This window comes from Sinocyclocheilus anshuiensis, unplaced genomic scaffold (genome assembly GCF_001515605.1).
Source record: "Sinocyclocheilus anshuiensis isolate Anshui unplaced genomic scaffold, SAMN03320099.WGS_v1.1 scaffold1222, whole genome shotgun sequence".
NCBI lineage: Eukaryota > Metazoa > Chordata > Actinopteri > Cypriniformes > Cyprinidae > Sinocyclocheilus > Sinocyclocheilus anshuiensis.
The window spans coordinates 46,529-60,933 of NW_015555818.1; the positions used below are offsets into that span (position 1 = coordinate 46,529).

The window sequence follows — 14,405 nt, forward strand, 5'->3', positions numbered from 1 at the left end:
ATAAATGATTGGCGAGCACAAGAAACTTCAAAAACATTTTTTAAACCTTACCTACCCCTAACTGTATTGTATTTTGCAATATATATTATGGAGAAAATTCATGTGAAAACAGCTGCTGCAATTGAATTTCTCTGAAAATATTCCATACCAAATTCAAAATTACATTTGTGCTGATATTTTTTGCATCATGCAATGAGAAAGTGAAGCATTTAATAAAACATCTTATTAGTTACATCGGAAAACACACGGTACTTTCACTTTCATCATTGCATTACATCATTCATTTCATTTTCAAAAGATTCCTGAAAATATTTACTTTCTCCATTGCATTGATTCAGATATGTTTGCATCATGCAGTGAGCAAACATCCACAAAAGCATCTTATAAAAAGAAACACTTGGTAACAGGAATCATAAAAACGCATACTGTGCGGACTCCCTAGTCCTCTTCGTTACAGCGTGGACCAGGGTGTCCTGTCCTGGCCCAATAGCATGACCGTCACCCCTGGTGAAATTCTCAGTCTCTTCTTCAATAACAGTTCCAAAACTGCTCTCTACATACGCCCGCAGATACTTCACAAACTCATAGCTGAAAAACAGAGGGAGGGCATGAAATAGATCAAACAAACAGTAATCACAATCAGGCTTAACATGTACTGGAAGAGAAAGGTCTCTCACTTGTGAAAGTTCTTGTCCGTTTCCTCCAAATGAAGCAAAATCTCCTCAGCACATTCTACCGATGGTGCTCCTGAGATTCTGTCTTTGACACTTTTTAGGAGCTCTCGCAGCAGGCTCTGGAGCTCTGCCTCTTCCTCGCTGGAGAACTGAGACATCGCTTCTCAGGGGTGTGATCAGCTCTTCTCTACAGGGGGTCTCCTACTTAGAGAAACAAGGTGCTAAGTAAGGTGTGTTTGACCTGTAGTAACAATGGTGGGAAGTATAGACCGTCTATGCGGTATACATTCCCACAAAGTTTAGATTCCATGGAATGATTTTGAAAGAGTTTCCATGTATGCTGGACACGTGTTTGCTGCTTTTCCTTCAGTATCCGACTCAATCCATTATACAGTAAAACAAACAATACATTTTAAAAATGAAATTAATATGTAGCCAGTGCCACAAATTGTATTTGTCTATAAAACTAACTTCAAACATTAGAGCAATTTCCAAATCATAAGAAACATAGAATCATGTCAAGTGTGCTCAAATTTAACGTTACATTATACACAAGGCTAACTAATATCCCTAAAATATTAAACATGGATACACTAATAATAACATTTAGGCTACATCCTATCCCATCCCTACATGTCATTAAATATTATGTAAGTACTTAAACTCGAGATGTTCAGAATTCAAGTGTTGGTATTAAGCTTATATTTTCTCATTAACAAATATGTACATTACACATACAGCTCACAGTTTTAAACATTACCTGCAATAATTTCACATCATGTCCAAACAGATCAGAGCTACGCCGCTTCCATAACATTAAAAATCTTTCATAATCAGTCGTTTCATAAAGCACAGAGCTGTGTATAAATCAGCTTAGCATCCGTTAGCACTACCCGTTTCTATGGAAACAAGCCCAGCTGAGCTGAATCATCCGCAGTAAAACACCCGTTATTTGCAAAAAATAACCTTCGCGGCACAACCGTAGGAATATATCCGCTGTCTAAACGTTCACGTTAGCGAATACTGCAAAAATAAATACGATAAAACCGCAGAAACACGAATAAAGGTGATGTTTGCATGTGTTTGACGCTGACTGAAGACGCCAGTGTTGATCACGTGACGCGAGTGTATCACGTGACTTTTAAATGTTCAGGGTTTCCTGATTCACGTTGTGACAAAACCGAAGAGGAGAATCTGGTGAAATAGTACTCGTATTAACAAACGTAGTAAAGCTAGTTGAGTGCAAACTAACTCGTTGGATATAAAAGATTATTATTTTTTCATTGGCAGCTCATTTTGAGTAAATAATTGTACGGATTTCAGCTTATAATGGCCGCTGTTGACAGCTTCCAGCTTTTGTATAGAGAAATTGCCAGATCGTGCAGTTGTTATATGGAAACGCTGGCGCTCGTGGGTGCGTGTTACACAGCCAGCAAGGCTGTGATGTTTATGAGGGACTGCTATAGTCTGATAAGGCTTCACTTTATTCCTCGTCTTGTGTCCCATAGAGATCTTAGTCAGCAGTATGGACAATGGGCTCTTATATGTGGTAGGTTTAAATGCATTGAACTGTAGTGTTATAATACTGCATACTGATATTTACCAAACTTAAATGGACAAAAATGACCCCTTTTCCTTTTTCCAATAGGTGCTTCAGAGGCAATAGCAAAAGCATATGCAGAGGAACTGGCCAGACATGGCATCTGTGTGATTCTGATCAGCAGTGACATCAGTAACTTAGCTGACACTGCCAAAGCCATTTCAGACACTTACGGGGTAGAGGCCATTTTAATTGCAGCTGATTTCAGTCAGGGCCCCTCAGCCTGCAAACCTATTAAAGATGCCATCAGCGGTAAAGATATTGGATTCATTGTTAACAGTATGGATGGGTCTCTGGACCTCTCTCAAGGCTTTATGGACCTCTCTGAATCTGTAGTGTGGGACACTATCAATAGAAATATAGTAGCTGCCACTCTTGTCACCCGTCTGGCACTGCCCAATATGGTGGACAGGGGAAAAGGAGCAGTGGTCCACATTTCTGCTGGGCACTGCTTGTGTCCGACTTCCCGAAAGGCTGCTCTGTCTGCATCTACGGTCAGATCTTTACTCGTTTTCCATCCATTAGAGTGCTGCCGTGATTATGTATTTTTGTAGACCAATCAGGAAGTGAGCATTACCATGGTTCTCTTGACAACAACCCAACAGGGTTTTACAATTGGATTTTGGATTATTGCAGAAAATAAGCTCTGTGACCAAAAAAAGTTTATGATTCTTCATGTTTGGTTATTCATGATAATCTTCACAAATGAACACAACTTTTATGAATAATGAAGCATACAAATACAATAGACAGAAGTTAAACTACAGAACTACACTATGGTCACATGACTACAACATCATCACCTTTAAGTATCCAACAACTCTTTTCTCTGAAAGTTTGAGTTAGAATAGTTTGAAGGAGTGGGACTATAAACACAGTGAGACTGTAAAAGTGGACTAGTGAGTAGATGAGTTTACCAGTTTGGCATGATGATGTTTAATGTCTGACAACCTGTGTAGCCCATTTAGCCAATAAAACATTTAAATGTCTTGAGCTTATGTTAAACACAGACCTTATTTCAGACATTTAACCATTAAAAAAAAAATGTACTTAAGGACAATGGAACCAGAAGTGCTAAAATGCAAACTTGTTTTTGGGTTTTGGTCTACAAAAATGTCATCCCTGCAGCACTCTATATACTGTACAGTGTTTTAATTTGTCTTATGATTCTCTCACGTTTTAAATTCTCCACAGGCTTTTCTTGATAACTTCAGTCGCTCTCTGCACTATGAATATGGTCATCGAGGAGTCTTTGTGCAGAGTTTGCTGCCTTTTAGAGTCTCATCTCAAGGATCTGAGGGTTACAGTCCTGTTGGCTGGCTGGTGCCAAGCCCACGAGTGTATGCCAGCCATGCTCTTTCAACTCTAGGCATCTCTCACCGAACCACGGGATACTGGCCTCACACCATACAGGTCGTCAATCAATCATTGTAGACAACTTTTTTTTGTAAATAATTAAACAAGGTATGTGTGTATTTAGTATTTCTATGCTTTTCTTTTTCTAGTTTCAACTGGTGCAGTGCATGCCAGAGTGGGTATGGATGCTGGGATCACGCATATTCACGAGGGCCACTTGACAGGGATGTTTCCCCTCCATGTGAAAGACTTAGTTCTTGAAATTGATGTTGCAGAGTTTATTTTGACCAAACTCAGAATAACATGAGTATGAAAGTGTTGAAACTGAAAATCAACTACTCACCCTGTCCCTTTACCCCCTAATACTGAGTTCTGAGTGAAATGCCTCAGTGTTTCAGTATATTTGTTTGCAAAAATATACAAGTTGTTTGAATGGTTGATGACAAATCTATAATGTTTATTTACTACCGCTTTATGCATTTTGCAAAGGTCAGATTCATATATTTAGAAAAACAAGGTTTTGTAAATTAAGTATTTATTTTTGATTCCAAGTGTTTTTGAGTATACTGGCTACAGTAATACAGTAGATCTTCATTGCATCATTGTATAGCCAGTGTTTGGTTAGTGCAGTGTATCTCATTTAGTTGTTGCAACTATGAAATTATCAATAAAAAGCTCCAATGTTTTTAAAAAGACTATTTTCTTATTTAAAGATTCTGATATAGTCTTCATTAACTAAAATTTAGTTTAATACTGCATGAAAGTGTTTGATTTTTAATGTTAAATGCACAAATATACAAGTTGTTTGAATGGTTGATGACAAATCTATAATGTTTATTTACTACCGCTTCATGCATTTTGCAAAGGTCAGATTCATATATTTAGAAAAACAAGGTTTTGTAAATTAAGTATTTATTTTTGATTCCAAGTGTTTTTGAGTATACTGGCTACAGTAATACAGTAGATCTTCATTGCATCATTGTATAGCCAGTGTTTGGTTAGCGCAGTGTATCTCATTTAGTTGTTGCAACTATGAAATTATCAATAAAAAGCTCCAATGTTTTTAAAAAGACTATTTTCTTATTTAAAGATTCTGATATAGTCTTCATTAACTAAAATTTAGTTTAATACTGCATGAAAGTGTTTGATTTTTAATGTTAAATTATTTTGTAATAGATAAAAGGTCCAAGATTTATATATGCTGTCAGCATGATTAGAGTTCATACAATCCATTGTGTAAACTCCAGTCATGCTGACAGCCAGTATTATCTTTGAAAGTGTAGATAAAGTCAAATGTTGTGTCTCTACTGCCAAGAACACCTAATGCACTTTACTCACGTAATCTCACACATATTAACATAGGTCAAGTAAAGCTTTATTGTCATTCTGCTACAAGTGGACATACAGTGGAATGAAATGTGTCTCGCAGGACCACGGTGCTAGATTATTAAACACAAATATAAACATACAACAATTGAAGTAAGAAACAATTTTGAACCTATACAGTACATAGCTAACCTACTGAAAGCTGTAATTTAACTATACATATACTGTATATACTATAATAGTTGACTATACTTACACATAATCTAAGACAAACTATACAAGTACTTCACATAAATACTGTACATGACATTGTGCAAAAGAGGTATTTCAGGGTAAAAAGTGCACTGTGTATAGTGAAAATGCCCAGGATGGAGGGGAGAGGGGCACCGATGATCTTTGCGGCTGTGTTCACTGTCCGCTGTAGGGTCTTGCGGTCAGCAGCACTGCAGTTCCCATACCAGACAGTGATGCAGCTGGTCAGCACACTCTCAATGGTCATAAAAAAGTCATAAGTAACAACTACCATTACCTTTACCATGACTAGGATGTTTCTTCAGTAATGGATTCTTCCAATAATCAAAACTGAAGTACAGTATGGAGAATAAAATTATTTTAGAAATAGGCGGAATTAAAGGTGTATCAATTTTAAATCTAAAAATCACTTTTCACAGCTACATACACCCAACTCGCAACCAGTGGCCTGAGCTTGGGGCAGGACAGACTGGTGAGCAATGGAGTATGTTCAGGAAACCTTTTTGAAAACAAATATTTTCAATATTCAGATTGGAGTAGTGCAGAGATGTAAAGATGTAAAGTACAATATATAAAACAAGAGCTATTATATAATGTATGTCATATAAACTTGCATACGAAACCAATTCGAACATATTCTGACTAAATCTTCCAGTTCCAGATGTCAAGGCTGAAAACTGGCAGGAGTATACACACTGATAATGTCATAATCTTTGTTTTGTTTCAGAAGCTACCTCTTCAATATGAAGCGGAAGGTTAGAGAAAACCTGTTATACACATCTCCCTGGAGCCCTCACTGAGTGGGCGAAACTTCATCTCCGTCTTCTTAAACTTGGTAAGCGAAAAGAGTATTATTTATTTATCACTGATGCCTACTTATGATATTCTCTCTTTATTTATTTCCACTACTGTTCAGAGGTTTGGGTCAGATTTTTTGAATGAAAAGTCGTGTATAATGTTACAAATAAATTTCTATTTTAAATCAATTCTGACTCCTGAAAAAAATTAAGCAGCACAACTGTTTTCAACATGGATAATGATGTTTCTTGAGCAGCAAATCAGCATATTAGAATGATTTCTGAAGGATCGTGTGAGACGTAAGGCTGGAGTAATGATGCTGAAAATTCAGCTTTGCCATCACAGGAATAAAATAAATGATTAAACATATAAAAATAAATTATAAAATATATAAATCTAGAAAACAGTAATTTCCAATTCTTACAATATTTCACAGTATTACTGTTTTAATGCATACTTGACCACATAAATTCAGCCTTGGTTACTATAAGACTTATTTCACTAACATGAAAGATTTTATTAACCCCAAACTTTTGAATGGCAAAAATGGTTAAAACAAAAAGAAGAAAAAGATGCATATGAAAAAAGAAAATGCATGTTAAATTTATACCTCCAGACCTATTACCCCCCCCGCATTTCATATTATGTACCCACTTGTGTAAATGCTTCTGTTTTGCATTTGTCTAATTTAATATAGTTTTAATATAGTTTCCCTAATTGTATTATCAACAATACCATTTTAGTGAAAAATAAAACCTTTCATCTTCAAAAAAAAAAAAAATAACAACAACAACAAAAATGTAATGTGGTTTGAAATGTATGTCCCAAAGTATTTAAAATTTAATTCTTATACAGACTACAATAAAAAAAACACCAAGCTGAGTTGAAGACTGAATAGACTATTGCTACTATCATTATCAATGTTTTGGGTTTTCAGCACAAAAACCTTGGTTCCCATGTACGTCATGGAAAAGAACCAGGTTTGTCTCCTGACTTGACGACAAACACAGTATTTTCTGAATCCATAAATAGTGCTTGCATAAAATATGTGAAAACAAATTATGAGCATTGCTGCATATAAATTGCAGCCAGACTGCTATGTCCAATTAACGGTTTTGTCTTTTCTTTCAGGAATTCAATTAACATTAAAGATGGGTGAGTGGGACTTTCTCGGAAGACTGCTGGATAGAGTCCAGGCACACTCAACGGTGGTGGGAAAAATCTGGCTCACTGTCCTGTTTGTGTTTAGGATTCTAGTCCTCGGCGCCGGTGCCGAAAGAGTGTGGGGCGACGAGCAGTCGGACTTCATCTGCAACACAGAGCAGCCGGGCTGCGAGAATGTCTGCTACGACCAGGCATTCCCCATCTCACACATCCGCTTCTGGGTACTGCAGATCATCTCGGTGTCCACACCTACTCTGGCCTACCTGGGCCACGTTGTCCACGTCATCCATGTCGAAAAGAAAGTGAGAGAGATGATGAAGAAAGAGCTTCAGAATGAGCAAATCAATATGTTTCTCAAAAAAGGCTACAAATTTCCCAAGTACAGCAGGGACAATGGGAAGGTCAACCTTCGGGGGCGACTCTTGAGAAGCTACATTCTGAGTTTGCATTGCAAGATACTTTTAGAGGTGGGTTTCATCTTAGGCCAGTACTACATTTATGGCTTCACTCTTCAGGCCCAATACGTCTGTGGCCGTTTTCCGTGTCCTCACAAGGTGGACTGTTTCTTGTCGAGGCCTACTGAGAAAACCATCTTCATTTGGTTCATGCTGGTGGTGGCCTGCATCTCTTTACTCCTAAATGTGATTGAGATCTTATATCTTTATGTCAAGAAGATCAACGAGTGTCTCAGTCGCAAAAAGGACTACACCATCACTCCTGTGACCCCAGTTGTGAACAGGAAGGACTTCAAAACTACAGATCAGGTGATTCAGAACTGGATGAACCGTGAGGTGGTGCTTCAGAGGAGGGAACTTGGCAATGAGGCAACCAAGAGCGTGGCTTCAGAGAACCACAGTGTTGACATGCAAGAGGTCCATATCTGATCAGCAGGTCTCTGTACACAAAGGCTTTCACACGGTCAACTTGAGCAAACAGCCACTGATCCGAGTGACTCGTGCATGGTCGAGACCCCCTAACTTCAAGCACACTATGACTCTCTCTCTGTTTCACAAATCAATAATGTATTGCTGAAAATTCTTATCTGTTTTTGTTTGTTTTTTTCTCATTTAAGTCTGAAATTGTACTCTGTAGAAAGGTTCAATAAAAGTAAAGCTTCAAACTGTGTCATGTAAACTGTGTTTTTGGGATTTTTATTTTATTTTTTTTCATTTATTTCTCAGTCTCTGTATTTAGGATAAAAAGGATTGAATTTATTTGATCAACAACAATTTTATAAATAAAACAAGTCCGTTTTCTATTTTAATATATTTTAAAATGCAATTTATTCCTGAATATTTAGTAGCCATTACTCCAGTCTTCAGTGTCACATGATCCTTCAGAAATCAAGTTCAAGTTCAAGTTTATTTCTAAAGCACATTTAAAAACAGCTCAAAGCCGACCAAAGTGCTGTACACTGTCAATAGCACAAATACAATAGGTAAAATATTAATAGCATAATTTCTCAGTCTCTGTATTTAGGAAAAAAATTATTTTTTTAAGGCTGAACAAATAAAGACTGAATTTATTTGATCAACGACAATTTTATAAATAAAACAAGTCAGTTTTCTATTTTAATATATTTTAAAATGCAATTTATTCCTGAATATTTAGTAGCCATTACTCCAGTCTTCAGTGTCACATGATCCTTCAGAAATCAAGTTCAAGTTCAAGTTTATTTCTAAAGCACATTTAAAAACAGCTCAAAGCCGACCAAAGTGCTGTACACTGTCAATAGCACAAATACAATAGGTAAAATATTAATAGCATAATGTCAAAATACACATAACATGACTATTACGAAATCAATTAATAAACGCCAAGGTAAAAAGATGAGTTTTTAGACAAGATTTAAACTCAGGTAGAGTGGAGGCCATTCTAATATGAGATGGTAAGTTGTTCCAGAGAGTTCAGTGATAGCTGAGAGTACTGTGATATTAGAAATCATTCTAATATGCTGCTTTGGTGCTCAAAAAACATTTCTGATTACTATAAATGTTGAAAACAGTTGTGCTGCTTAATATTTTCGTGGAAATCATGATTTTTTTTGTTCAGGATTTTTTGATAAATAGAAAGTTCAAAAGAACAGCATTTATTTGAAATATAACTCTTTTGTAATATTATATAGTGTCTTTAGTGTAACTTTTGATCAATTCAAAGCATCCTTGCTGAATAAAAGTATTAAAGTACTTAAAAAAGATATACATAACGAATAGATACTTTTTTAATTAGAATACAGTATAATATTTGTCATGTGGGTTAGAGACTTTTAAGTATTACATATTATTGTTCAAGCCTTTCAATCATTAATGTGGCACTCCTGCGTACTTGCATTCAAGATCTTGTTCTTTTACCGTTGGACAACGTGACAGCAGGCCACTTTCAGCTATTACGCAATCTTAGCAAAGCCCAAAAATCAAGGTTCAACTATTCTCAGCTATCACTTGGTATGCGGCTTAGATTCTAATAGGAAGAGGTACAACTCACTAAAGGTAAGTCTGAAATCAATATTACATTTTTGTTCAAGTGTACATTGTTTAAGGTAGCATATACAAAAGCTGTTTGCCTTGTGGAGTTAAAAGACAATATTTAGGAATTAATTAAATAAAAATAGTTCGAATCCAACTAATCAGGCTAAGTGCTCAATTACTCATATCTACTTAATTATTTTAGTAATTGTTCTTTACCTTAAAAACATTGCATTTTTTAATACGGTAAATGTTTTAAAGACAGAGTAAAGTTTTAGAGGATTATTTTAACATGTAAATAATTTTTTAAGTATTTTAGATTTACCAGTAGCCACATTGACCTTTAGTCAATGAATAAGATTCAGAAATAGTTATTAATAAGTTATTTCCCTGTGATCCAGTAAAAACCTCTGTAAGTTAAATTTGTTGTACATTTAGTTGCCTGCACCATATGTTAATTTATTACAATCAGTCATGCATTTTATATAGTTTCATAAAATATATACTTTAAATTAAATTCAATATATTCATAAAACCTATTTTATCTGTATAACATTTTTTTAATGTTTTGCTTTCTTTATGGGCACAGTAACTGAACTTGTTTGAAGGAGTTATTCATTATTAAGTATATTAATCTATTAAGAGTATACCATTAATGAAGACCATCATTTAAAGGCTTATTGATTAAGTTACACCTAAAGTGGACTTTGTATTTCATCTTCCTTTTCTTTCTTATGTCTTTTTTTTTTACAGGAAAGTCTGAGCATCAGCAAACATGGGAGACTGGGGATTTCTCTCGGCGTTATTAGACAAAGTACAGTCTCACTCCACCGTCATCGGCAAGATATGGATGAGCGTCCTTTTCATCTTCAGGATCCTGGTGCTGGGAGCAGCGGCGGAGAGCGTTTGGGGTGATGAACAATCTAATTTGGTTTGCAACACGATGCAACCCGGCTGCGAGAACGTGTGCTACGACTGGCAGTTCCCCATCTCTCATATCCGCTTCTGGGTCTTGCAGATCCTATTTGTATCCACTCCAACTTTGGTGTACCTGGGCCATGCGGTGCAGGTCATTCACCAAGAGAACAAACTCAGGGAGAAGATACAAAATCTTGGCGAGGGCCACAAGTTGAAGGCCCCCAAATACACAGATGAAAGTGGTCACGTCAAAATTAAAGGAAACCTGCTCGGCAGCTATCTAACCCAGTTGTTTTTTAAAATCATTTTGGAGATTGCGTTCATTGTCGGACAGTATTATTTATACGGCTTTGTAATGATCGCCAGGTTTTCATGTTCCCGATCCCCCTGCCCTTACACAGTAGAATGTTTCATGTCTCGTCCAACAGAGAAGACCATCTTCATCATCTTTATGCTAGTGGTAGCCTGTGTGTCTCTGGTACTGAATGTCATAGAGGTGTTTTACCTGCTGTGCACCAGGGTCAGATGCCGGAGCAGCAAGAGACGGACACATAATATCACTTCGGCTAAAAGCCCCGCAAGTTTGCCATCATCCTGGATGACCTCTGAAGATGCGCTGAAGCAAAACAAAATGAACAAACAGTATGAGAGCGGGCAGAGTCTTGGAGGAAGCCTGGATGGGGCTAAAGAAGAAAAACAATTGATGGAAGACCATTAGATGTAGACTTTATCTCCGAAATTTCCCCAGTCTGCCAAGTTTTTAGAGAAACATATCTACAATTTGATTTCCATAGCCCTTAGCGTATGGTCCATTATTTACACACTTGAAAAAGAAAGTATTGGTATGATACACCTCAAACAGAGTGTGTTATTGAATTATTTTATGATCATTTTGTGCACAATGCATGTTTGACTTTTAATTGGACAGTTTTGATATAAATACTTACTGTTATATAATTGTATATACTATGTGTAAATATATGTATTAAGAGTCAGTAAGTGACTTAAGCACTGTCTGCATGTCTGTTTGTGTGATGTTGTCATTTTATTTGGCCATATTTTCCGTTTAAAAAATAAACAAATTTATAGTAATGTGTATTCTGAATGTAAACTGGTGTCAGTGATGTTTAGAGAGCATAATGACAATATCCTTCTTTGAAATAAAACTTTTAAATCAACAGAAGTTTCTTTTTTTCGCAAAATATCCTCTCCTGTTTAAAAACCTTTGCCTTGTGGTGGAAAATGACAATATTTAAGAATTAATAATTTCGTAATTATATAATTAGACTAATCATTAGAATAATTAAAGATTGCTAACATCTAATAACTCAGTCTTCGTAATTGCTCTTTACCTTAAAGACACAGAATGTTTTAACATTTCTGTACAAATTCAAACAGTGCTTCTATTTAAGAATCATGTATAAAATCATATATAAATGCACATAAAAGGCATTTTTTGAGTTCTTCTCTTTGTATTGCACTGCAAGTTGCATTATCTTTATGTTGATACATGTTGTTATCGCATTTCTCAAATATGACCACGCTGCTGATTTTTATCACTGTTCTTTTACTGACTCCAGCATAGAATAACTACAGCTTATAAGATTAATACCCTAAAGCACTAAAACTCAAGGATTCATTATGTTATAAAAGCTCCTTCTCTTGTGAATGCCAAGAGGATATTTATTCTGTTCTCTTCTCTCATGATGAAACATTAAAAACAGAGCGGTTTTTACTTCACAGTTTTCATTGTGTTCAGAAATTTCAGTAATGTTATGAATCACAATGATGACAAATCAAGCTTATGTGAATGAATTGCACTTGTATATTTATCTATTTATACGCATGAGTACATGAGAATACAAAGGTACAGGGATCTTGTCTCACATGTACTATGTATCTCTCTTAGACTCTCTAACAAGATTAATAATTAACTTTGGGCTCAATTTTATCCTGTTATCCTAAATATGGCCATGGAACTTTAATCAGACGTCAAGAGGAAGATGGCAGCCAAAAAAAAAAAAAAAGACATTGTGAAATCCAATGCACTGAAGTTCAATCTTTACACCTGACACATGCCATTTAATCATTGAGCAACACAGTCAATCCGCACCGCACTGAGACACAAGTTGTCACAGGTAACAAATATACAATTTACATATTTTAAATTCTTCTGTTTCTTTTATATGTGATCTTGTGTATTGTTAAGTTCAGAATTTTAAACAGGTACCAAAACTGATAATCTAATTATGTTACATTGTACTGATATACAGACGGATTTTGGTGATTGCTGAATGTTAACCATTCACTCTTTCAAACTGAATGCTAGATTGAAAAAGACAGTCATTCACATTGTTAAAACATTGTGTATCTTGACGGCTGATGTTGAAACATCTCCTTGCTAACTAGTTGCATATTCTTTTCTTTTTTGTCATTAAAACACAAATGTAATTACTTTAATGCCTAGAATGGTTTATTGTCAAAGACCCCCTGAGGATAAATATAGACAGCAATCAATGTTGTTTTTTGGTTTTGTCAACTGAAGTGCAACTCACAATTTCTTTCTAAGTAAATGTTTTGATGTTCAATTCAAATTCATATTTTGTTTGCTTAATGTGATTTAAGATTTTAACACCGCACCTTGAACGCTCTTATCTTCTGAACATCAGATTGTTGTCACAGTCCACAAAAGTACTCGGGTTAAGTTGTTTTTCTTTTTGGTATACATAATTATCTAATTATTCTCTGATAATCTTGCCCTTATACCGAAACTCTGTGGGCCGTGTGCAGATTCAAAAATATTTATGACTTTATTGAGTTTATGACATAATTGATTGCAATCAGCAAGCATTGGTCATTGATAATCACTAAAATTACGCCTATGGAAAATAGAAAACCATGCAGTGTTGAGAAAACATTTCAATTTTGGGTGAACTAGCCTATTCCTTGATGGGAATCCTGATAGGAATACTTGAAGCATGCACATACATCAAAAAGAACAAAATGCAATGTGACTATGAAAACACATTATGTGGAGTACATTTTTTAAGTTTGAAACGGTGGTTTCAAGCATTTTTGGTGTTTTTTTTTCCTCCTTTTTGCGTAAAAATTCTACTTGAGTTCACTGAAAACTAATAACACACTGCTAAAATTTGAATTTCTTTCTTAGTATTTTTGTCTTGTTTTCCATTACAAATATCTAAAAATTGTTAAATCAAGATATATTTACTTTACTTGTCTAAAAATGAGTCAAAACTCAAAAAATTAGTTTATGATTAAAACAAGAAAAAATGTAAATGGGTTAAAGGCACAATATGTAAGATTTTTTTATTAAAATATCCAAAAACCACTAGAACAGTGTTATATATTTTGCTGACTTGTGTACTTACATTATCCCAAATGTTTAGAAGAATGTTTAAATCCAGAGAAATAAGCGATTTTAACTAGTGACACGGAGCGTGTCCATAGTGTCATTGTGTCGCCTGCCAATGACGTCATACACCCTCGATTTCCGGTTTTGTTTTGTAGAAAACATGGAAACACCAAAGACGCTTTAATATGTTGTGCGTTTTAATAGACCAGTGACGACCGCACAGAGTAGCATTATAACAGAACTTTCAAATGTATCTAGTATGATAAAACAGAGCTGTCTTTTTTCCCCACATACGCACGACCGGAAGGAGTGGAAGCGGTCGACTGTGGCATAATAAAAGCTCCGCTGCTTTTGAGCCATGTGTCACGCTCGTTCAGCGGCCTCGTTTCGCTTCGATGGCTTTCCGCCTAACTCTGCTTCATACTACGATGTTAATAAATCTTTAATACATTAGCTCATCCATGAACATGATTTCTGCC

General features: G+C 35.6%; 5 protein-coding genes across 7 annotated transcripts in view; 4 read left to right on the forward strand and 1 right to left on the reverse strand.

Annotated features, from left to right (window-relative positions):
- LOC107675228 (protein broad-minded) overlaps positions 1-1,808 on the reverse strand; it is a 39,626-nt gene extending 37,818 nt beyond the window's left edge. Inside the window, exons 1-3 of the mRNA XM_016469504.1 lie at positions 1,435-1,808; positions 678-875; positions 427-588 (exon numbers count right to left, since the gene is read on the reverse strand). Coding sequence (XP_016324990.1) covers positions 427-588; positions 678-832 — 317 coding nt within the window. The 5' untranslated portion in view covers positions 833-875; positions 1,435-1,808. The remainder of the gene's footprint in view (positions 1-426; positions 589-677; positions 876-1,434) is intronic.
- A 10-nt stretch (positions 1,809-1,818) lies between these two features.
- Positions 1,819-4,303, forward strand: LOC107675229 (inactive hydroxysteroid dehydrogenase-like protein 1). Of its 2 annotated transcripts, XM_016469506.1 has the most exons (5): positions 1,819-1,938; positions 1,985-2,223; positions 2,323-2,768; positions 3,469-3,687; positions 3,780-4,303. In XM_016469506.1, the coding sequence occupies exons 2-5, from the start codon at positions 2,004-2,006 to the stop codon at positions 3,849-3,851; spliced, it is 957 nt and encodes a 318-aa protein (XP_016324992.1). In that variant the 5' UTR covers positions 1,819-1,938; positions 1,985-2,003; the 3' UTR covers positions 3,852-4,303. The 2 variants fall into 2 exon arrangements, with proteins under 2 accessions (XP_016324992.1, XP_016324991.1); XM_016469505.1 differs by having other exon boundaries at positions 1,820-2,223.
- Positions 4,304-6,003: 1,700 nt separating this feature from the next.
- Positions 6,004-8,149, forward strand: LOC107675220 (gap junction Cx32.7 protein-like). Its single transcript, XM_016469489.1, has 2 exons — positions 6,004-6,043; positions 7,138-8,149. Exon 2 carries the CDS (start codon positions 7,158-7,160, stop codon positions 8,052-8,054), a length of 897 nt encoding a protein of 298 aa, XP_016324975.1. The 5' UTR covers positions 6,004-6,043; positions 7,138-7,157; the 3' UTR covers positions 8,055-8,149.
- A 1,408-nt stretch (positions 8,150-9,557) lies between these two features.
- LOC107675218 (gap junction Cx32.2 protein-like) lies at positions 9,558-11,723 on the forward strand. The gene is made up of 2 exons (XM_016469485.1): positions 9,558-9,659; positions 10,389-11,723. Exon 2 carries the CDS (start codon positions 10,411-10,413, stop codon positions 11,269-11,271), a length of 861 nt encoding a protein of 286 aa, XP_016324971.1. The 5' UTR covers positions 9,558-9,659; positions 10,389-10,410; the 3' UTR covers positions 11,272-11,723.
- Positions 11,724-12,616: 893 nt separating this feature from the next.
- LOC107675219 (gap junction Cx32.2 protein-like) overlaps positions 12,617-14,405 on the forward strand; it is a 3,903-nt gene continuing 2,114 nt past the window's right edge. Inside the window, exon 1 of one of the 2 annotated variants that reach the window (XM_016469487.1) lies at positions 12,617-12,691. The gene's annotated coding sequence lies outside the window, so the exon portion shown is untranslated. Of the gene's footprint in view, positions 12,708-14,405 lie in introns of both variants that reach the window. The other variant, XM_016469488.1, reaches the window with a different exon arrangement.